At 37.1% G+C, this 25,316-nt stretch overlaps 1 protein-coding gene across 2 annotated transcripts in view; it reads right to left on the reverse strand.

Annotated features, from left to right (window-relative positions):
• The window catches only part of GPC6 (glypican 6), a 709,793-nt gene that overhangs the window by 305,245 nt on the left and 379,232 nt on the right, over window positions 1–25,316 (reverse strand). For both annotated transcript variants that reach the window (XM_086880897.1, XM_086880898.1), the window contains exon 3: window positions 14,891–15,282. In XM_086880897.1, the coding sequence (XP_086737023.1) occupies window positions 14,891–15,282 (392 nt within the window). The remainder of the gene's footprint in view (window positions 1–14,890; window positions 15,283–25,316) is intronic.

The raw sequence follows: 25,316 nt of genomic DNA on the forward strand, positions 1-25,316 counted from the left end.
CAAATCTATCTGGCTAAATGGAGCGTAAGTATTTGGAAAAGATGAAATACCAAAGTAGAAATGTACAGATATTCAAGTAATTAATTTATCTGCACAGATTTTTTTATTAGTGTGTATATTTGCTTTAAAGAATCTTACATTCAGAAAAATATTGCTCTTACTAATAGTTCAAATTACACCTGTTTTCAAATCCTACCAGCAGCAAACATTACCATTTGAATATTTAAAAGGGCAGTTCTTGGCTGCTTTATGGCTGATACATGCCAAAGTCTATTTCTGACCCACTTCATTCAGAATAAAGAGATGGGGAAGTGATTTTCACTTTTTCCTGCTGTTATTGCTCTCTGACCACCATTTCAATTGAGGTGATGGCTCAAAAATCCTCCCTTTACCTCATGCCAAAAAATCAGGAAATATTTTTGACAGCAATCAGAACAAAATTAGTTGTGTCTTAGGATATAGATTCCTATCTTTGGAAAAGAGAAAGTCAATGATATTAAAGCTGAAAAGGTTTCTATAATTTGGCATTGCTCATCTCCGAAGGTACTAACAAACAGTTGTAAGTTTTTTGCCTATTACATTTGTAGTTATATTTTAATGTCACCAGTTTAGAAATTCTTTTCTATAATGATTACTAAGAAAATCAAATTGCAGTTCTGTCACAAGTATGCATAGCAGCTGAAGTCTATAAACCATATACTTCCTCTCCTCTTTTGTCATTGCACCTATTCTTTAAGTTACAAGGTCTCTTTATTCCAGTAATGAATTATCTACACATACCTAGAGCAACAAATTAAAGATGACATTTTCCATTTCATTTCAACAGCAGTCCCACTTTCTAAGTTAATTATGAAGCACCACATTTTACATATAAAGAAATTAAGGTTGATTCTGCCTTATTGAATCATTATCCATCATCTGCAAAGTTAACTTCTGATCACCGAGATACTGAATATTGGATGAATAGTTTACAAAAAAAGTATAATTTTGAGTTTAATCATGTATTTTTTGGTAAGAATAACTACCACAGATCTATATGTCAGGCAGAAACAAATCTGGGCTTTTAAGAAGCGTGTGAGCACTATTCCTGACTTCTCTAATAAAGTCCTAAGCATAATAAATAAATATCAACTTACAGAGTAATTTAAAAACATGACTTCGAAGTCCATTAAAAAAAAAAATCACAAGTAAAATGCACAGGTGTGTTTTCTACAACTGTGCAAAAAGGAAAGGAAATAATTTAGGACTCCTGTGACAAATGGAAAACACCTTAGGCAATTCCCATCTTTGCATTTAGTGGAGGTTTTGTTAAGTTCATGGGATGTCCACATTATTGGGCAGTTTTACCTTGGACTAGTTAAAGGCCGGTCCATGCATTAACTGGCCTCTAGTGGCTCTCTGTTCTCTCTCCTTTGGTGGTGAGAGAATGTCCACTCTAGAACATGAATGAACATGCACAAGATGTGATTTTTTTTTTCCCTGGAGATGCCAAATTTTCTGCAGAGATCTTAGAAACAGTATCAAGCTGCTCTATTTTTACCTTAGTTACCCAAGATAAGCGCTGGTGATATGAATTTCTGACTATTGAATATTTTGCTTGAGCTTTGCTTCCAAGAACATCTTTCCTCTACTTTTTCCCCATCAAGCTTTAAGCTTTTTAGGAACTTCTCAATTCATATAATATTCTCTGAATTATAAGCCCTGAACTTTTCTTGCTAATAAACACATTTATAAGATTTTTCATCTGCCAAAACTTCCATTCTTCTCAACCCCTGTCCATTTGCCACTTTCACACTAAACATATAGCATTGTATTTGAGTATCTTAGAGCATTTAGGAAACATTTTACTTCTGAGGCTTTTTGGATCATGCTTCAGACACATTTAGGTGAAATAATAGTGAAAAGGTGAGATAATAGTGAAAAATTGTTCCATTAGAATGCATTTGTTTATTCTCACTGTTTTTATAGGATGTCAACTTGACAGAAAAATATAATTGAGTCTTTAGTCACTGATAAAAATGAGCAAGAAAGTATGACTACGAACTATGCTTCAGCTTTGTCTCAAAAAGGTGAAAGTAAAGCTACAAAAACCAAAATCTACATAGTACAGAAAACCTAAAGTAATTTTCTGTACTTGTTGACTGTATTTTTTCCTCTATATTAAGATCGCCTTCAAAAATACAGGATTGAGTAGTGCTTTCTGTGATCTGTGTATGAATACATCAACATTTCATGATATATACATAAATAACTATTAGGTGATAATAACACAGCCATTACAAGCTCAAATAGCAACATTTGTCTGCCATTACCTGCAGTTAGTTTGGGTGCTCATAGGCTTATACACTCTTTAGTCCCCTCTTTCTATTAGTATTTTGAAATATATTTGATCGTAAGCACAGGTGAACTTCAACAGCTAGGAGTTTGTGCAAAGGGGGATCATCCAGTTCACCTCTCCTACAACACAGCAGGTTTTCACACTGCTTTAGCTGCCAAAATGACACCTGGGAATCTGTGTGTGTGTGTGTGTGTGCATGCAGGAATGTGAAGACAAGACAAGAGGAAGAAATGCTGAAATGGATTATCACTTGATCAAGAAGTGAACTCAACCACCCTAGAAATCAAATCTTTCCTTGATAGGTACTTACTCCTCATCCTAAGGACCAAGACACAGTCACCAGGAAAATAATTCTGATAGCAAAAAAAGAAAATAATCCAATACATTTAGTTAACATGTTTCTTTCTTCCACTAAGTGACAATCTCTTCCATGTCATATCTTAGTCAGCAGCAAGATTAATTTAGCACTTTACATACCCCACTGCAGAAGTTCTACCTCACAACATCAGCACTATTAATACAAAATATCAGTCAAGGCTTATTTTTTTTCTTTTTTTTTTTTTGTGTGTGTGTGTGTATAGAATGATAATCATAGAATTGTTTAGGTTGGAAAAGAACTTCAAGACAATTGACTCCAACCATTAAATTAACATTGCCAAACCCACACATGGTGACTGAACCACTTTCCTAGGCAGCCTGTCTCAATGCTTGACAACCCTCTCCATTAAGAAGACTTTCATAATATCCAATCTAAACTTTCCCTTGTACAACTTGAGGACATTTCCTCTCATCCCATTGCTTCTCACTTGGAAGAAGAGACTACACCCTGGCTACACCCTCCTTTCAGTTGGTTGCAGAAGGTGACAAAGTCTCCTCCTCTGAGCCTCCTTTTCTCCAGGCTAAACACCAGCCCCTCAGCTGCTCCTCACACAACCTGTGCTCCAGCACCAGCTTCATTGCTCTTCTCTGGACACACTCCAGCTCCTCAGTGTCTCTTTTGTAGTGAGGGGCTCAGAACTGAGCACAGACTTGGAGGTGTGGCCTCAGTACTGCCAAGAAAGGAGGCACAATCACTGCCCTGGTCCTGCTGGCCACACAAGCCAAGATGCCACTGGCCTCCTTGGCCACCTGGGCACACTGCCAGCCCAAACTGAGTTCACTGGCAACCACAGGAATTGCCCTTAGAAGCTGTCAACACTGTGCTCCCCTGTCTGGGGCACGCTCCTGGTGCCAGGTAAGGCTATAAGCTTCAGAAATGCATTCAACTTCTACAGTTTGTTCAACTAAATATCACATATGTGAAATTCCACTCATGATGATTTTATGTAAATTATACTACATATAGATAGTATATAAACATTTTATCTGTGTTTACATGTAGTGCTGTTCTTATGCCTTTAAATGGTCATTTCTTGACTGAAAATCTCTTATTTTATCCAAATTTCCTCAGCAATGTTTGTCAGTAAGTTCTTCAATTAACCTGTAAATACCTTTTCCTTAAAATCTTTGTTTTCAGCCTGATTTTATATAAATCTGAACAATCAGACCCTAATCAAGTTCACATTGAAGTCAATGGATAAGGTACATTTTACTGATTCAGTCAAAAGGAGTTAAAGTGGAAGAGCGGGAGGCACACACTGAATCTTAAATAGAGAAGAGACTTTTACATATAAAAATATGCCTCATAGGAATATATGTATATTCACAGCTCTTCAGCACTAGTCTAAGGCAGAAGACATTTCTCTCAAAAGCACTTTTAAGGAATCAGACTGAAAATATGATATGGCCATTGGATGCTTTCTTTGGGGTCAGGATTAACAGTAAGAGAGTTGAGCTGTTTTGGTATTAACATTTCACTGTCTGGGTTCCTACTCCTCTCCCTCTTTTCTTATTTTGAATAAATTTTATTGTATAAATTATTATTTCATAATCCTAACATTTTTTAATATATTTATGTAACTATATGGAAGAAAAAGTATTTGCATAGTGGTAGAGATGGCAGCTGGCTTCCTCTGTTAACTTTGGAGATTGCAGGGTATACATAAATCTGCAAACATTCTTCACCCAAAATTTAAACTCTCACTTAAGTGAAAAACTGAACTGCATTAATTTCCATTTGGCATATTCTATCAGATTTTTAGATGTTGATGGTATATATAAAAAAATATGTAACAATAAAAAATGTTGCATTAAGAGATTTCTTTAACCTTGCACTTATGTCCAGGAAACATTTAGAGGGCTCACGAAAGAGCTTCAGTTTTGAGGAGCAGTGTGACAGTTTCTGACAGCAGTTTGTCCTGTGTTCTGGCTTCTATACAACGTCCTTGAAAAGCAGATGTGTACTGTTACTTACAAACAGATGTGTGATGATGAAAGATACACAGTGGCTTGTTTTTTCCTATAAAACTACACCTTAGTCATGATGGATAGGTATCCAGGTGCTTTCTGAACATGTTTTGGTTGTGTCTTCCTACACCTTATGGGGTATCAGTTTACCTTGAAGCTTGCCTTAAGATCTCGAGGACCAAAGGCAGCAGTGTGCCGTGAGCTGTCTCTCTGCTGGATTTCAAGATAAGTGTTAAAATAGCCATCACTTACTCAAAGAAAATTTCAGTGCAAGTTCAAAACTAACACTCAGTTTGGAGGAAAACCATTTTTTTTCCTATTCATGCTACCCTTTGCACAGTAACAATTAAATGTAAAAATTACATGGTTGTTTCAAATAAACAATGGATTGAATGGAACTCATTAATATAATCAGGAACTCTGATATTAATATAATCAGGTGAAACCATCAACAACAAAATACAGATTTAGCCTGAAGAAATCAGGCAAATAAATACCTCTAATAGTTCTTTCATTGACTAGGAAATAGGCATGTAGAAATAGTCATGTATTGTGGCCAGATCCAACCCAATTTCCATAGAAGACCTTAGACCTAAAAGAAGATGGCAGTTGAGCTGAGTAGCTTTTCCATCCATACATGTTTCCATGGCTCCTAGGCTTGAGCTGGTGTGAATTAATGCAGCTCAGATACCACAGACCAAAGCAGGTTAATTATTGCACTCCCCAGATGGAGATGACCAGGCACTTAGACCCATACACATTCTCTTGTTTTGGGACATGACTGAAAAACAGGGTTCATAACAGTTGACTTGGTGCTCCATAACATCTACAGAGAGTGGTGATACTCCTGAAGCAGAAAATTGCTGGAGGGAAGAAGAACACAGCTTGTCATTTCTTGCCTTCTGGTACTTAAACACACAAGGCTACTTTTGTGAAGTTCAGATAATATCCTTGGCTGCTCAGGCTTCTCTCTACCAGTTAGATGAATAAAACCTCCATTTGAAATAGGACAATTAGATTGGTGTTTTCTCTGTGGAGAGAGCTGCTGATGGCTCTGCGTAACAACTCAGTATGCAGAGAGCTTACTCAGGAAATGAGAATTAGAGTGCACTAGCCCTGCTCAGCTTTGTCAGCTTGCCAGAGATTGCCTAACACACACTGGCTTCTGGATTCACAGATAATGCCAACTCATGAACATGAATGAAAGATCTGTGGGATGAAGGACACAATAGGCAAGTGTAGATGCAATTCTGTTGCTTGATGATACTGAAGATCACGTAAGTGCGGGTTAAGTGGCGAGTCAGTGTGTGCTTCCTGAAGAAATCCAGCAATTTATTCAATGGTGCATTCATACAAAATTGCTAAAGCCTCTATAATAAAAGACCTGAAGTCAGACTTGCACAGTATTGCTACAGTCCAGCATATCAAAAGAAAAATACCATTTTCAAGAATGGGGAAGTTATCTGGAGGCTAAAACTGAACTGAGGTGTTGGTCAACTGCAAAGTCTTTTACACCAGCAACCAAAGAATGCCAAAGCATTATGAAGGACTAGCAGGCATGTCTTGCATTAAAATCCTCACTCTATATTCTTAATTTCTGCTCTTGGCCACTTAAAAGTGACAGATGTTCATCTGAGGTCAGCTAAATCCTCCTATCTTATTCAAAGCTTTTTTTTTCCCCAGTTTGGTCTGATACATTTAATTTTTAATCAAGAACTCCATTCTTCATAAAGGCTTAAAAATAAAACAAAAGAATAAGGAGGAAAAGTTAAGAGGAAGCAAGAGCATTGATGTTCTTAAACACGTGGACCGAAGGAAAGTGACATTTTATCTTTTCCAGAAAAGATTATGGAAAAAGCTAAGCAAGCTTGTGTCATAAAATTTCCCATAAGAAGCAGACACTTGGGTCTATGGATAAGTTTAAATTTCACAGATGACCAGAAATATTTTCCTGACAATTAAGTTCCTCATTTTGTATTCCTATGTTCATACCATCTTCCTATTTTTTGTCTGAGATGTATTTTGAGATACAAGACATTGTAACTGACATCTGAATAACTGAGAATTGAACTTAGATCCACACTGTTGATTTTAGACTTAATTATCTAATTACTTAATTAATCGAAAGTTTCGAAGAAATGTGACTTCTTCACCATTTTGGTGATGACTTTGATGACTGCAATACTTCAGCAGATATGAGTTTAAATTCCAGTTAGTATCCCTGATGCATTTTAGGTAAATCAGATAGTTTCTTGGCTAATGTTTTCCATAGAAACCTGATGGCCAAATAACCTATCAGGATTTGTTTTCTGCTTCTGGATCACATGAGAAATAAAATTAATTGCTTTTCTCAAATCATGAGTGAAAAGCAGTGCTTCCATAGGCTGTCTTTGAGACAGAATTAAGACAATCTGTATAAAGGATCATTCTAAAAAGTCAGCAAGCTATAAGATGATCTAGATCTCCTTGCATTGCTTAACCTTCATATTTTTTAATCTCCTTCTGATTTCCATTTTATTCCTCTGGATTTTCTTTCACTCCTGTGCTGAAACAGCAAAAATGTAAAACCTGCTGTAAGATTAATTACAGAATTTCTAAAAATAGTGGTGTCAGCAAGCTCCTAGATGAGCTTTGTTTCTTCACCATTATTTTCATCATGACTTGACCATGTATCATGATATGCATTAGGATACATCCTTTTTTTTTCTAGGAATGCCTCTGAAAAAGCTCTAAACCTTTTCTTTATATATTTTCTTTAGATGCCCTATCAACATCTTTTGTAAATAGCAAATACATCTGATGTGAGAATTTTGAAGGAATAGTGCGTAAAATGTGCATTTCAGCAATCCTGCACAAAACCTTGATTAAAATAATTAATTTTCTAATGGGTCATGACAGTGTTTAATAATGTTGTTAAACTAAAATATTCTCATTACAGTTCTTAATTTATAGCTGAAGTTTCATGCAAAGCTGAACTGCAGGGTATTTGTGATGCAGTAGGAATTGAGAAAAACCCAAAATACAAACTGAGTGAAAGAATTGTAATCAGAAGATCACTGTTTATGACTGATACAGAAAATCCAAAAAGACAGGACTGCTTTGGATTCTGAGATGTGATGTGGCCCACAGTAGGAATAAACCCAAACAGCAGACCTACTGAGAGGGATACTCAGCAAGACTGACTACTGAGCAACATGGCTCAGTTAAATGTGGGTTATTAAGTTCAGGACCAAGATAGCTGAATGATATTTAAAGACCTATGAAATGGAGAGGCCAGGCTGGATTATATCTGACAATTCTCATAGGTAAGATATAGACCACAGCTTTTGTAGACCTCCTACTGCCTTTTCTCCTTTTGTTGAAGCTGTTTCATTTTAGGCCTTTTCTCCTGAACTGCTCTTCTGGAACATCTAATGATTCCAGTGCACACAAAGTGGAAAATAGATAAGTGCACCTGCAGTATGTCTGGGATATCTGGAAGGCATCTGTTTTATTTCTCTATGAAATGTGTGCAATTAACTAGATCCGTTTATGTGCCTTTTCTTTCCAAAAACGGAGGAAAGATATTCGGCACAGCTGAAGAACCTCAATTCAAAGGATACTTCCCAGAAAGAACACAAGTGTGGATGCAATTCACTCCTGCTTTTGTACCACAGACACATTAGGGCTCTGAAACTCCCCTGGCTGGATAATCCTTGGACTCTCCACCTGAGGAACGCCAAAGGAGAGGAAGAGGAAAAAAGAATGTGGCCCCATTCATGTCATAGTGTCCAGTTCTTGTAAATATATTTTAACTCGATGAAAACTCAAAGAATTAATGGCTGAAAAACCTTAAAACAACAGACAGAGATGCAATCATAAAAGCTATGCTTGCTCAGCTGGGCTGTTCCTAAACCAACAGTTTGAATTGAGGATTAAAGTTCGCTGAAAACCATAGTCTTTTTAGATTTCCTTTCCCTCTGTGGCTTTAACAAGCCAAATCTCTTCAGCCAATGAAGTTAAAATACACAGGACACATAGCTCTTTATCTGTCACACCCTGCAAATCACATTTTCCAGGCTTAAAGTACAATTTGTTTTGGCTTTTAATTACCTGACTTATCACCATGTCATATTCCCTCCCCCCTGCAATAATTACATTCTGAATCACTGTGTCATTCAATATTGGCCTTTATTTATGCCTCTCACAGAATGTTGAATGTTTATTTATAAAGCATGAAAAGCAGAGTTTATAAGAATATTGATTCAACGTATTAGAAAAGCAGTGGCCTGGCATTCTGCAAGTAGAAGTAATCACAGGCAATTACTAGAGACTGCTTTTCACTACTAATCTTGGGTTTAACCTTATAATTGTATTACTGAATTTATTTCACTTTGCTCATATATCACCAGGTTCCTAATAAGAAGTCTGATATTAACATAATTTAATAATATTCAGGGGATGAATGGTTTTAATTGGTTTAAAAAGAAGGAGATATATAGTCTATGCCATACAATGAGAGAAGTATTGTAACAGCCTCTTTTTATTTTGTAATAAATGATAATTAATATTTAAATGCATTAATGAAATAAGTTCTTAGTGGCTGGGTCACAAATCTTTGATGTTTATGCCACTAACAAAATCACTAACTGCTCTTAATGATGCCCCTGAGCTAAGCTTCACTTTACTCCTGGTATAAAAACTACTTTGGTTGCCGGTAGCATGAATTTTCAAGTGTGAAAGCCAAAGCCAAACTCAGAACAATTCTTCTTGTCCCTATCCCAGTATACAAAGGGAAGAAAGTGCTCAAATTCAGACAAAAAAAAAACAAACCACAAAATGGCCAAACCTAGAGAAAAGCAAAACTAGCAAACCGTAACTAAACCCCTAGATCTCTGTAAATAAAAGTATTCTGCACTGACTTGCTATTCCTAGAGAGGCAGGTTTGGTTCATAACTCTTCCTTATTTAATGAAAACAAAAATCCCCTTACAATTAGCTTTATAACTGCCATAATTCAGCTTTTAATATATTTGGGAAAAGTATTTCAGGAATCACCAGCTCCTGGAAATCCTGGACCCTCCTGTTTAAAAATTTTAATTCCCCATGTGTTTTTCTGCTTACACCCTCCACCACTCAGTGACAGTTCAAAGGATTATGATAACTGAGAATGCTTTGTTTAGAGTCAGAGAGAATAACTTAGCATTATTTTCTCACAAAGTGCCCAGAGCTCAAACACAGTAAAAGATGAACATAAAAAGTATGCATATGTCTCTTCTATCACATTATTGGTAATCACAGCTAAGAGCAACTTCAGAAATATTTCAGTCAGTTTCTCCAGCTTAACATTAGATACTAAATCACAGCTTGTCAGGAAGCCTTTTTGTTTGTTTGTTTGTTTAGTTTATTTATTTGTTATATCTAGGAAAAATGTTAATAACAAGTACATTTTATAATAATAATAACACATTAATGTCTTATATGTCTTATGTCATCCACAATAATAACACATTAATATGCTATAGTTTTAGAGGGACAGGGAAGGACAGAAGTATTTTTATTTTTTTTTTTACCAAATGGTATCAAAACAGAAAAGCCAGGTTTTTAGAACCTAATAAAGTACTGAAAAAGCAGAAATTAGAAAATTTAACTAATTATTTCTGAATAGTTAAAAATAGTTCAAAATAGCTCAAAATAGTTCAAAATGTCCATAAATATCTACTACCTACAGCTTAAGGAAGTTAGTTGAGAAGCTCTGCTCCTATACTGACATTTAAATACTGCCACTGAGGTAAAACCAACTAAACAGACCTTTGACATACCCAAAATGGCAGTTCTGATGTTGCATACTGAATATTATATATTGAAGCTGCATCAAGGTAAGTTCAGATTGGACATTGGGAAAAGGTTCTTCACTGAGAGGGTGGCTGGTAACTGGAACAGTCTCCCCAGGAAAGAGGTCATGGAGCCAAGCCTGTCAGAATTCAAGGAGCATCTGGATAAAGCTTTTAGTCATATGGTTTATTCTTAGTAAGTCCTGTAAGCAGCAGGGAGTTGGATTCAATGATCTTTACAGGGTCCTTCCAATTTGAGATATTTTAGGAATTCTCCTATATAAATGATTAAATTGATTTAAATTAAGAATTAATTTTCTCACTTTATGAAATAATTATTTTTTTGCTCATATGCCTATATACAACTTTCTAGAATATATATAGAATTTAGCAAGCTGGTCCATTCAAGCCAGTGGAAATATACTGTACTGAGTGGAGATTTAAGCAGCATAGCAACATAGCGCTGACAAATTTAATGCATTAGAATGAGAAATAAAAAGATTTTAAAATCTCTGAAGATTAAAAACTGTAATTAGACTTAGAGATCATGGAAATACTGTTCAACTGTAAAACAGCATAATAAAACTTTAGGCAGATGCAAGCAAATATGCCTGCTTGCAACAGAAATATAATATTAGGAAAAAATTACAAAAATTAGATGTCCTAACCACCCTCCCTCTCCAATTATCTAAGTGTGACTTACTAAATTATAATCTCACTGACAAGCAAATTGCTAAACTGCAAAATCCTATTGTAAGAGGAAAATGTTTGCGATATCTGTTGCCTACCTGGAGTGTGTTTGAGTGCATACTTCATCAAAAAAAAAAAGGAAGTGCAGCTCCTTTGCAAGGAATACACTGACTGCATTGTTTTCAGACATTACAACCTCTCTGAGGAAAAATCTTAAGAAAGGATATGTCCCTGACATCAGAGAGGGAACAAATACTTCGTGCGTGACCCACCAGAACTCCTCTACAGAAATGGCCCAGAAGACGATGAGACAGTAAAGACCTGAAGGAGCTGTTGTTACCAAGTTTCTCGTTAGTCACTCTCCTTCTTGTGGTGTTTAAGGTGTAGGCTCAACGTTTTTCTATGCCAGTGGCGGTTCAGTGAAATAATAGGTCCACAAATAGAAAGCAAAAAATCTTTTAAGCTTGTGATGTTGCAGGCAGAAGATTCCCCTCTGTTCCCAGCCAGTGCAGAGAATGGACAAAGGATTTTACAGAAGAACTGCAACAGCTCTTCCCTTCATTTTCTGTCTTTATTCATTTCTCTTGACTTACCCAGATGTGGCATCCTTATCACAGAATCTCTCAATATTAGAGTACAATGAGAAAGAAATCTGTGCTGAATTTGGATGACTTTCAAAATAGTAACAAAAGATTTGCTGCTAAAAAACCTGCCTCATTTTTGGCTGCAGTTATGTGGTAACTGAAGAAATGGTTGTAGTCTTTTAAAATTTTGTTTAAAGATTTGTCATTTTCTACAGTAGATAAACCACCATAAAACTCCACATTTATGATATAACAACAAAATATTCATTCTCAGGGTAATCGCAGCTTTTCCACAGGGCAATTATTAATCTTGAATATTTGGTGCCACTTGGGGCTCTTCATATCTGCCTCACCAGGCTGTATGTAACACGAGGTCCCTAAGGCCAGAAATTGTTTTGCATATGCTGTGGGTATGAATACAGCCACTGAGATTTTAATACCAAAGATAGCAATGTAATCAAAGTATATTCTACATTTAAGCAAAAATATTGATTTTAATAATTTTTTAAGAGTATCATAAAATAATGATCCTTAAGAAATGTGACCAGCAGGTCACCTGTACTCTGCTCTATTACTTATTAATCCATGTGGATTAACAAATCCAGCTCTGGAATTCTCAGCATCATAGGAAAGATGTGGACCTGTAGTACTGGGTGCAGAGGAGGGCCACAAAAATGGTCAGAGGGCTGCAGCACCTCACCTTTGAAGACATGAGGGATTTGGGGCTGCTCAGCCTGGAGAAGAGAAGCTCCAGGCAGATCTTATTAGCAACCTTCTAGTAATTAAAGGGCATTTATAAGAAAGATGGGGTGGGATTTTCACTTGGGTCTGCTATGACAGGACAAGAGGAAATCCTTCAACTCATGCCTAATATATCACTCCATGTCCCACTGTGAAGAGCTTCACTGCATTTCACTGCATAATGACCTCCCTAGGGGCACAAGCAGCAACTGCTAAGTGCCCTTCAAGTAGCCTCTTCTCCAGAATGAAGAAGCCCCAGTCCCACAGGCTGTCCTCTCAGGACAAGTAACCCAGTCCAGATTGTGATGGCAGCCTCCCCTGAACTTGCTTTAATTTATCAATGTCTTTTTTGTACAGGAAGGGCCAAAAACTGTGTTCTAGATGTAGTCTGTTCTAGATGTAGTCTAATGGAGTATCACTATTCATATTGTAGTAAAGCACACTGTCTGTATTGTGTCTAGCACTACCCACTGAACCCTTTTAACAATGGTTTCAAGCATTTCTTTCATGTTAAAAAAAACCAACAAAACAACAAAACCAGATGCACTATTGAGCTACTGTTATCATCTTCAAGTGACACTGCAAAAAGACCCACTGTATGATTGCAGAGCTAGCAGTTCTCATTACTGGATCATAGGATCATTTAGTGATCTTGTTATATATACAGCCTTTTCTTGAATTATGTACCCGAAGCCCAGAGGCTGAGGAAAACATTTCCTGGATATGTGAGAGAGGAGACAGCTGCACATTCTGTACAGTCAAGTACATACACAGGGAAAGTGACATCTCAACAGACAGTTCAGGCTGTAATCTGTGAGGGATTCACAAATTATGTGTCTATCACATGAATTACATAGCTTACTCTCTACAGTCTGATCCATCAAGACCTAACGCCTGCTGACAACAGTGACATCACAGCTCTGTACTTTCAATTAAAACCTGACCAACAGGACAGCATTGCTCTTCAGAGGAAATCTGGGGCTGTAGATATATGCACTCTGCACATTTAGAGGCTAAAAAGCTGCATCTGCCCCCATCTAGGCTAGGCAGCCCAGGGTTTCACAATGATATCCTGCCACCATTCAGAAAGAGTGCAAGAACTGACAGTGCCAGAAATCAAAGAAAGGCAACCCAGAAGCTCAGGAAGGCACTTGGAGGAAGAGACTTTGGTTCTAGCTGACTAACAAGGATCACGTATCTCATCCACTGAATTTAAACTGCAAAATGACATTTTTCTTCCATGCAGTCTCCTAGACATAAAATCAGGCTCTCCCTTCCTGACTACATTTCTGGCTCCATGGCTTCTCAACTTGCAGCTGCAAAATATCACATAATACAGGTTAAGAAAAGTTTAAAAGCCCCATTTTGTTGAGTGTTAGAATTGCAGTCTACTGTGCAGTGTATTGGCTCTACCTCACCTTCTGGCTGTGATTTAAATGACGGAAATGAGACAGTCCTCTTGAGGCAGAGGAGTGGCTTAGGCTTGTAAATGTGGTAAAGTACTGGATGGGCCAAGAATACAAATCACTCATGCACTTATGTTCAGAGTGAGTATTTGAGCATTTCACAGTGGATCTCAGGAGAGTATTTCAGAATTCAAGGTCCAAATACACTACGAGGACTGTGAAATAGCAAGATCACAGAGCAAGTATATAGCTGGAACACTAATTCAGAAAAATATACCTGATTTTGAAATACTGTATAATAGAAAGTCATTCAGGCACATTTGTGGTACCCAGATGGGTTATTTTTGCATGTGTTTCTTTCTTTAATTATGTGGAGCCCTCAAAGATTAAAATTGTCATAAATATTTGCATAGATAAATAATTAAAACTAAAATAAATGTGAGTCAAACCATCCTTTGGGAAAGCTCAAGCTCCAGAGGTGTCACTATTTGTCTATTTTCTCATCAGAAACATGACTAGACATTTCTAACAAAATCCATCACCCAGCTGCATGATGAATGAATGCTGTGAGGGCTGTACTTTCCTAATGAACAGCAGAATAAATTTCCTTGAAACATTTAAATTCTGATCTAATCCCCATCTTTTATATATGTAGCCAGTTTTGAATTACAAATGACAATCACTACCATGCTATAACATTGATGTATATTGGTATTTCACTGTGTCCTAAGCACAGAGAAGTGCTTTGCAGTCAGTATTGCCTTAATATCCCCAGAAGGAACTGAAAACAACTGTTGCCCTTATTTATGAACTTAGGATGGGTATAAAAACATGGGTATAAAAGCTAACCAAACACAATGCCTTATACTGAAAAAAAAAAATAAAAAATAAAGCACACAGAGACAGATTTCAATTGTCTGTCAAGCTGAGAACAAATTCAAGCTAAAAAAGCCCCACCCCGGTTTTAGATTACCTTGGATACTCTGTTGGCAACCTCTCTGCCTACTGTCAGCCCCTGAACAAAGGTCCGCGCGGCAATGAACGCTCTAGTCACTTGGACCTTCAGCTTCCTGGGAACATCTCCAAACGGCTTCAGCTGGTCTGTGTACTTGCTCACACACTCCAGGTAGTCCTCACTGAAATGGTACTGGGGGTTTATAAGCTGGAACATCCGCTCCAGCAGCCGAGCCCAGAAGTCGTTCAGCATTTCCTCCAAGTTCACGTTGCCTCCCGTGTAATAGCGCTTCAGCTCTGTGAAGAGGTCCTGGAACACCTCGGAGTTCTGCATGTACAGCATGCCGTACGTCCGGACAAACATGTCATTTAAGGACCGCTCCGCGTTCTCCAGAAGTTCTCGGAAGAACTCTGCAGGGAAAACAAGCAGGTGTTAATGGCCACAGCAATAAGGTACTCTTACTGCATTCCTAACTCATCAGAATTTGTCTTAATAGGTTGTTACCACGGAACCTTACTGGTGAAATTCATCGTTTGGGTAGGAAATAGCTTTATTCAGAAGTATAGAAAAATAGAGTATAAACTGAATTCCCTATCAAGGTTGAAAGATGTAGAACCTCTAACACTGAGCAGAAAACCTCATTTAAAAGAGCTGCAGAGAGGGTAGTTCCACTTCTTCATGCACTATTTGACAGCAATCCCTGTCCCTCAGCAGCCATTATACTAAATCTTCTAAGCTAAAAGTAAAGTCACTAATATGATGATTTAACTGAAAATTTAATGATTTTAGAGTTTAGATTCCATTTTGATTAAGTCTTTACAATGTAGAAGCAAACTGTGGAAATAAATCTGAATACTTATTTGCATATATTCTTGAAGAGAACTTGAAAGACACTTGAGTGGAAATGAGATGGATCCTTCTTAAAAGTGTCACATGTCTAGGTAACAGTAAAAAGATTTTAGTATTTTCAATAATTTTTTTACTCTACTGAAGAGCAGTGCTAGAACCCTCCACAAGTCATGTCACAACCATCCTACTAATTCCAGTCTGTGCTAGTTGTTTATTTTGGACATGCAGGCATTAAGGTTTTCTTGAAAGGATTTCAGACAACTGCTTCAGTGCCTTTTATCTACTGAGGCCAAAACCACAACCTATTTCTAAATTTTGGCTTATGGAAATTCTTACTGGAAACTGAGCCCATGGGATAAAGTAGAAATATGTAATCATCTCTTCAGTTCATATTTCCAAAAAATTCACTGAGCATGTACAACAGTTCTTTAAACATAGCTGACTAAAGCAGGCATAGTATCTCCTGGCTTTTAGAAGACCCCATCTTTTTATAGGGTTTGCTGTCAACATTCTTAAACCGCCTTTAAAAGAGGGTCCTGTAAGTGCTGTGGCTTGCAGACAGCGAGGCAGAGATGGCAAATCCTTCGGCAAAATGTGTATTTGCTGCAATTAAATGATTTGCAGTGGAGCAGGATTCATCACACACCAAGTCTGGGATACAAGATTCTTAATTTGTGGTCCCTGCCCATAGACACATCTGTGTGTGCTCACTGCAGGGGTGTGCTGACTTCTCACACTCTTGGCTAATGCTATGATGGGAATACTCTTTTAACACAGGGCCCTGCTATGGCTACAGTGACTTATAAAAATGTAGAATCACTGCAATGCTAAAGACAGGATAGAAATGAAGGCTAAGTAAGAAAAAATCTACACTAAATTTGAGGGTTTGCAACTGTGACCAGGACCCACCGAACACTGTGGGCCAGTCTACAACGACTAAGTAAGAAAAGAATCTTTTTTTTTGGCAGAAGTTGTGCAGAGCTGTAGCCTTTGATCTCCCAGATAACTGGAAAGGGGTTATTATGAAAATGTATACACAGAACATACTTTCTACATCAAAGCACTTATTAAAGGGAAAATACAGTCTAATAAATATATCAATGTCTAAACTGTCATTAAAACTGCAGCTCTTCATGAGGAGTAAATTACATTTGGAAAAGGAGATGCTTTTGCCAAATAGTTTATGTAGGGAAAGGGAATTAAAAAAAAAAAAAAAAAAAGGGAAAAAAAAAGCACCCAGAATAAAAATTTTGTTGCCAAATATAATAATTTGATGTCCACAACATACGGGCTTCTGTTTAAGAGAAAAGTGAAACAAAGCTGTTTTTCACTGCTAGCCCTGATCTAGTGGTGTCTTTGACATCTAACTCACCATGATTACTATTTTGTGCATTCAGCATTTCTTCTTATAGAAATAATGCACACTGACTGCACTGCTGAATACATCTAATGCTCTAGTCACACAATCCAGAAAACATGGCAGAGAACCTGGGGCTCAAATTAAGATTTGTTTTAAGGCTGGAGCCAGGCTTTCCCACCAGTGCAATTGAATGGCAACAGGGAAAGACAATCAGAAATCCAGCGAACCCAGGCCCCTTGACTTCTTTCCCATAAGCCTGTATATGCTGGGAGGCTGCTATCAACAGCTCCCATGCTGGCTCCTCACAATCCATAGCTATATTGGGAATCCCACTCTTTATCTTAAAGGATCATGCCACTGCATAAGTCAGTCACAGCAAAGCTTAACTGAGTTTGCTGACAGCTCCTCTTGTCTGAGATTATTAGCTTACTTTTTCTTTGTGTGGGTGTATTATTTAGCAGTCTCACAGTCAGCTTGTTGGAAGCTGACCAAACTTTTCAGGGAGGGGTAGATATTTATTTTCTGCTTGTACAGCATCCAGCAGAGTGTGGTCCATGCTGGTCACAATCTTTATTTATACTGTGGTACAGACATTTCCAGTAACTCTACAAGCTTAAATTTCATGCTAATACCAAATGTGATGCCATACATGTTAATTCTGTAGGAAAGCTAATGTCCTCTAAACAGCAGCACATTTATTTAGTTTTTAGTGTTCTTACAGGTCTCTAGTCTTTGAGACCTACTGCTACAGGTAAATTATGGCATTAAAAAGTTCGAGTGATAGTCTTTTGTACACTTTGACACCAAAGACAGTTAAGAGAGCTGTCTGCATCAGTAACCCCATGCAGCATCAGAATAATAAATCAACAGCCACTACAAAATTGGATACCTTTTTAGTTCCAGACAGAAAGAGATCTCCCATGTTGTGCTAATTTCTCAATCAACTCCCATCCAGCAAAATGAGTGATGCTATGAAGGATTTCTTGCTGTTTTAATCTGCAAATCTCCCATATATCAAGAAAGTAGTCTGCTTTGCAATGCTTATCTATAGAAACTGTGTACTGGCATAACTGAGTACTTGTTCACCTACATCAGTAGAAACTGTATCTTCTTCTGAAAAAGGTTGAATTTTGCTATGGTCTTCACAGTAATGTAAAAATTTTATGTTCATTGCAAAGATGGTATTTCATCAACTTGCAGGTAGTTTTTGAAAAATAATGTAATTTTTCAGCATCAAGTAAAAGAATGAAGATGAGACAGACATTAGTCATGTTGCTTAATGTGTTTCTGGAAGGCACTCAAGTACTAGGGTGGGAGAGGAGAATCTATATAAGACAGAGCAGTGCAGTGTTTTAAAATATATATCTTGTGATTTTTTTTTTTCTGCCAAAATAGGTTGTCATGAGCAGCGTTAATGCTGGAAATAACTTTTCCTAATTTTAAGTGATGATTCATTTTTTTATGACAGTATATGTCCTGGGTATGTCTTTTGTTGCCAGCACATTTTTATACAGATTTCATTTATTAATCAGGAAGCCTGCTCACTTCTATGAGGTGATTGAAAATAATAAGGTCTAAGGCACACTGAGATACTGAAAAGATGGAGAGAAGATTGCTATGGCAAGCCATTACATTCTCTGTGTATGCTTAAATGGTGGGTTTCCAGTCCATGGATCACACTTTAGCTAGTTTTAATTTTTAAATATCGTTTGTAAACTTAAGATGCAAGATAGATAGTAACAATCTGCAAAAGAATTCTGAATTGTTTCAAAATATTTTAGCCATGATAAAACAACTCAGTCACAAAGTGAAAGGGTAGAATTGCTAGAGTCCTTCACTGAAAGGTAGGAACAGCTCACAGATTAAAAATAATGTCTTTTTAGCCCTCACAGTACTTTGCCAACTGCAAGTTGACATTCTCACTCCATTTTGACATAGGTAAACTAGTGTCATAATGCAATTTAACATGGGAGCTGGTGTATTTCCAAAGTGATAACTAGTTCTCAGTGTAAGTCAGTGGATCAAGATTAGGGATAATATTACAGCATGACTGATGTAATAATTGCTTTTAACAAAATATATGAACAAATACCTAGAGGCAATTTTTGCAGACACAAATTTATATTATGTTGAAGTGGATATTCTATGATCATTCCCAGCCTGATAAGTTCCCTTGCATTTTCTTCTGCAATTTAAGCAAAAGCAATGTCTGACTGTAGGACAAGATGCAAAGATAGAAACACTTTGTTTTCTAATTCCTAAACCAGAAATATATTCATGAGCTCTAAGACCAAAAAGACGAAAAGATAATTTCATTTTATTATCATATATTCTTCACAGCTTTCCTTTTTAGCAGAACTCGAGACCTGAAGCCATACAGTGGTGCACCTGATACACTGGTTAAGCAGTCTCAGTGTTAGCTGAGAAGAAAACCAGCTCAGCAGCACAGAGCTCTGGACAGCGATATATGCCTGATTTTACATCAGTCTTTATAAAAAACACTGCTCAGGGTGATATCCTGGTTTCATCTATCATTGACTAACAACACCTAAACCCTACTGGCAGCTCCTCACCACAGCCTTGTTCTCCTTCTTGTGGGGGCATTGGTTTTCCAAGAGCTCTAAGGATTTAGCTATGTACATTCTACCAGTCCTTACTGTTCTACCATGATCTATCATTTACTGTGAAGATGTGCATATATTTACACCCTATGCAGTCTTGGTGCACCTAACTTTATTGCAAATCCTTAAACTTCCCAATCCTAATAAGGCTGATGATAAGAGAATATTAGAATTCATGTAAACAGACTATGCTTTTTGAGAGAAAGATCCTTTGGGGGTTCTTTAGGTACAGATACTTGCATTCATTACAAATATCAATGTCAGCCTTTTCCTGCATCCTACTTCTGTTTGTCTTTGTTCAGGAAGTCATTAATGGAACAAAAATGTGTTGGTGAAATCTTCATCTTTTTTGATGCAAAGGCTTTTTTCTTCTCTTTTTCTTTAAAGATATTCCACACTGGCATCAATTAGTGAAAGTTGTGATTTATCTCAAGGAAATTCAAGTGAAATTAACCTCTGTGAGTTTTACGCCTTTTCATTTTCCAACTGCTTTAGATTTCTGGAGACTTTCTTTAAACAATAACTAACCTTACAAAGCAAAAGGAACTCAATTTAACTCCTTGACTGAGAAAAAAGTTGCTGTAGAGAATATTTACAGCAGATGATTTTTCTCCCCTAGTTTTGACATTACATTTGTTTTATATTAAAGAGCAAACAAATTGCTTGCATAAGGCTACCAGTGCACTGGTATTACTTTTTAGTCAGCCTGAATAACTAATTTTAAAATTCCCTTATAGCTTTGACCTTTAAAAACACTCAACAGTCACAACTGGGAAAACAATTTCATCTTCCATTAGAAAAAACAAAAGCTGCAGTGTGATGAGATTTGTTGAAAACTTCTCTCCTTTTTTAACTCATCTTGAATATATATATACACATGGCATTTAAAGCCAAGAAATACAAGTCCAATAATTAAATGTGCCCTATAATTGCAAATTTCAGAATAGGTGATTTATGTACTCCAGTTATGTTTTGGGTAAGTGTGAAATTATCTAGCTGTTAATGAATAGCTTTCTAGTCTGTCCCAGATCTGTAAATATCATGATATTAAAAAATATTTTGGATGCTACTAAATTTTTCAGAAGTCAGTGCAGTCTCAAAGGTTGTGAGTAAAGATGAGAGCCTCTTTCCTCTTTAATTCCTCCACTTCTCAGACTACTGCAAGATGTGGTAACAGCAGATAATTTACTGTGATCTTCTCCCCAGCTCCTATACAGAGTCTGTGTTTTCACTCTTATGGGTCAGGAAATTGCATGAAAATAATGAGATACAGGGGGAGAGGAAACCACTGAGGTTTCAGGCTTAACCACTCCCCACTGTGGAGCACAGAGACAATGCAGACAGGATTGTCCTAAGCTAAAATGAGGGACATAAAGCTGGGGAAGAAACACAAACACATCTATGATAGGCTGGGTTGGACAGGGTGGATCTGGTGCAGGAAAAGAAAAAAAAAAACAAACTATGCTGCTTTTTATACATCAAATGCCATTATCACAATGGGAACTTAATTTGACAAAGGTTTTAAGGCATTATTTAATGCCAAAGCACAAAGGATCTATTGTACAAATGAACATTAATACAGAGTTAAAGGATCTGTCATCTACTCAAAGCTGATTACATGTATTGATAAAGGCTTATAAGACTTTATTCTGCAACACCAAAATCAATAAGAAGATTATCAACAACTTCAGGAGATGCAGGTGCAACCTTCAAACGCTAAATCTACTGTTTTTTCATTGCAAAAGGTCATTTGCCAACACTTGAGTATGTATGAACCTGCCACTGATTTTATACAGACACTCCTGCAACTAGCTGAAACACATTAAGTTTCACACAATGAATATTAGACATTACATATACTTTTTGAAGTCTTTTCTGCACTCTAGAATCTGTTGCATGTGGTACTTTATCCTGATAACATATCCTTGGCTATAAATATGAAACCTGAAATTCCCAAGATGCCCTCAAAGAATTCATTGAACTTGGAGCAGTAACAAAGAAAGAAAATGCTAGGAAAAAAAACAAAGCAATGAGATAGTTTTACATATAATTTATATATACACCTATAACTGTCCCTGAAGGTTCTGCTTTCATTATCAAGTGGAAAATGCCCAAGTGAAGTTCTCATAAAACATAAGCAAAATGTTACATGGCATCAGAAGGTTACATTTTAGAATATTTATGAATGGGCATTTAAATGCTTACAGAAGTAGTATGGTCATGAATATCCATGACCAAAGAGAGAGATGTAGCACTTCATGGGTATCTGTGAATTTCAGAATGATGAATTTTACATCGTATGTTCATAAAAATGCATAATACCTCATGAAAGATTCACGAGTCACCACAGTTTCTTCTGAAAAACATTTAAAGCTTTCATGAAAATATTAACAATATATAAACTATGGGACTCAGTGCAACAATTGTTTTAAAATATAGAGACTACCGTTTTTTGCTACATGTCACTAGAGGCTATTAAACACCCAGTTCAATAGTAAAAGAGATTTACCATCTAAAATTTTGTATGGAAATTCCTTGCCATTGTCTATAATCTACAAACATCTTCTAAATGCAGTAATAGTTTTGACTTTTAATACAGGGAACTGTAAGGTAGACAAGAAGACATAGGTGAAAATTAACAACAAATCGCCTTGCTACAGTCTAGATAAAATTCAATTCAGGATAATTTATATATTCTGTCAAAAGAAGAATCAAAAAAAGAAGGAGACAATTTTTTGACAAGCAGGTCTGAAACAGAGGCAGAATTTTCTATCTCCAGATTCATTCCTGTGCTGATCAGAGGTCACAGGTGTTGCGCTGGGAAGGAATGTGGCCCTGGAGTCCGTGTGTGCCTTCACATCTGCTCTCAGTGTAGACAACTCGAACTGACTGCAGGAAGGAGTCACACATGAGGAAGGAGGCTCTGGCAGGCCAGAGGAAAACACCGAAACCTTCATATTCTTTTATTTATAAATGGGGTGATCAGCCACGATTTGACTGGCTTTGGAGGCAGAAATCTCAGCCTGGGTTTAGGCACGTGTGGGATTGGAAAGGGCTTGCTCACCTCTTTTAGTATAGTGCTAAAATAGTGCTTTGCTCTCTTCCTCCCAGTTTAAACAAAATTGACTGCTGTGCAGAACTGTCATTGAGGCATTTGAAAAAATTTCTTGGGCCTCACTCAGCTTCCAAAAAGAGGTGTTTTCTAAAAAATCTAGTGGATTAGATCCATTCAGGGAAGTACCCGTTAGGAAGTGCAGGTTTGAACCCCAGTGTGGAAAGGTGGGGCTTAAACAGGTCAAACTGGCTGCACCATAATATGTTCAAAAGTAGGATTGCAGCTACTTTCATGTTACAGTTCCAAATATAGAAAACTATAACGTATTTGCACAGTTGTATTTGTACAATGTAAATGCTCTAAATCCATTGCAGTTTGACTTTCAATCTCATTTCACCTTTCCTACTTTCTGAAGAAGACTCATTTTAGTATTTATAAAGAAATCAGTTTATTCCATAAAACCCTCCAAAATCTTTAGATGTTTGATCTGAGACAAATACTACTGAAATAACTGCAAAGAGTTTTATTTGAGCTAACCAGCAGAAGTCTGCTGTATGAGCAGACTGAAGTTTGACTTTCTATGGAAATTATTATGTACATAAAATCAATTTTCTATATAAGTCTGCAGTTTAAGAGGTAATGAAGTCATGTTGATGGTTTTTCCAGACACCTTTGAATGCAGCTAATAAGTTCTGCTATGGTTTGGTGCTACTAACAAAAAATATAAAACTACTTCCAAGAAAATTTACCTATTTTTAAGCTTATCCAATTTTTCTACACCTACACTCAAAGGAACCCCAGGTACCATTAAGGTCAAGCAGTATTAAATCCAAGCTGATTTCCCAGTTGTTTCTTGACTATTTGGACACTGAACACATTACTATTTGTTACTGACATAATGCCAATGTGACTGAATTTCTTGCTTGTAAATTGTGCTACATGTTCAAACTTCACTGAAGCAACAAACTTCTTTTACTTTGAAGACAGTAAATTAAGATAATTTAAATGTTCTCAGTTTGTTAGAGAGATGATTTTACTTTTTTTTCCAAGGCAATAGGAAAGTATTTCCAAGGCAGTAGGAAAGTTTAGGACCAGCAATGGTCCTAGAGATCAGATTTGGGAAATCAATGACTTAAAACAAGGCAATGCATAAAATCCTAGATTAAGGATAAAGTTAAGGATTAAGGTTAAGGACAACAAAGTTGGCCTCAAATAAGATACAAATGTAAAAAAATAGATATATTGCTTTTAGAAGAAAACAAGTCTTTCAGATCCTGGATCTACATTCATGTGCTGGTAGAAAGACCCTGGGTCCCCTAAGGAGCTTTGTGAAGTCAATAAACTTTCCTACCTGCATGTTTCAAAGATCAGGGATTAAAAAACGAAGTCAGTATTTGAATAGCTTTAAAGCCAACACAAATCTTCATCTACAGACATCAGTTCACTGGATCAAGATGCTGCATGATTGATTTTTATCTGACCTACCTTCCCAACAGAAAGTTTTTTTTCTCTTACAAGGCTGTCTAGTGGGAAAGCTTTCCACTCAGAAGGAAACTTATATCTAAGATACGGCACGATGAACTGAAAAACCAGCTTTACAAGATTGGTAGATATTTAAGGCTATGTTAGATTTCAGCCAATATAATATACTTTTTATTTGACTGAACTACACAAAAGTGGCCTTAAAACTCCTAGGCCAAGTTTATTTGAGGAACTGCTTCCATTTGTTAGTTGCATACGATGTTTCTACCTAAATGGATTATGTCCATGTAGTGACACCAAAGTTTTGTGCTGCTGCTGCTGGTGTGCTGTAAGTTGCTGAACATACTGAAGATATTGACAAGAATATTTCAATGACCCCACAAGCTGTTAACTCTCTAAGCAAACAAATGATGCATTTGACTGCTTCCTAGGGTTTTGTGAGAAATAGGGTGGCTCAGTGGGAGGTAGGAGCTTCAGAAACTATTTCTGGATTTTTGTATAGCATCTTCGTTTGTCTGTTGGTAGGGGGTTTTTGTGCAGAAGTCACTGTAATTCCAGGCCTTCTGCTGTTTACTGCTTCTTCCATCTTCTCTGCAATCTTGAGACCTTATTGTCAGCCTTCTTTGCTATACAGTCCTCATCCCTCTCTCTCAGACATATGGAATCCTCACATTACATGGCTTCCACCTGAGAGCTTGATGGGGAAGAGCAGGCGTAGGCCATGTTTTCCACATTAGTGTCCAATGCTTCCTCCTGAGTTGAAAGTGAAGACTGTGTCACTTCTGGTGACAAGGTCTTTTCATTCAGTCCCTAGAACTGTTGCTGGACACTACTTCCTTGTGTAATATTTGGGTGTTACTCCAGCTTGTTTGGCCACAACATTAGTACTGTGGTGTGAGCCTTTGGGAAGAAAACCCCACTAACTGCTTTTCTCATATAAATCTTGCCAGCTGAGTATCACAGCCCTCTGAGATGAGATTTGAAGAACAAGTTGAAAAGCTGACCAATCCTACTGGGCAGAAGCAGTGAAGGGGCCAGGGTGACCTGCGCTGACTAAAGGCTGTGTACTTGTTTTCC

This window comes from Cyanistes caeruleus, chromosome 3 (genome assembly GCF_971803275.1).
Source record: "Cyanistes caeruleus chromosome 3, bCyaCae1.hap1.1, whole genome shotgun sequence".
NCBI classification, from domain to species: Eukaryota; Metazoa; Chordata; class Aves; order Passeriformes; family Paridae; genus Cyanistes; species Cyanistes caeruleus.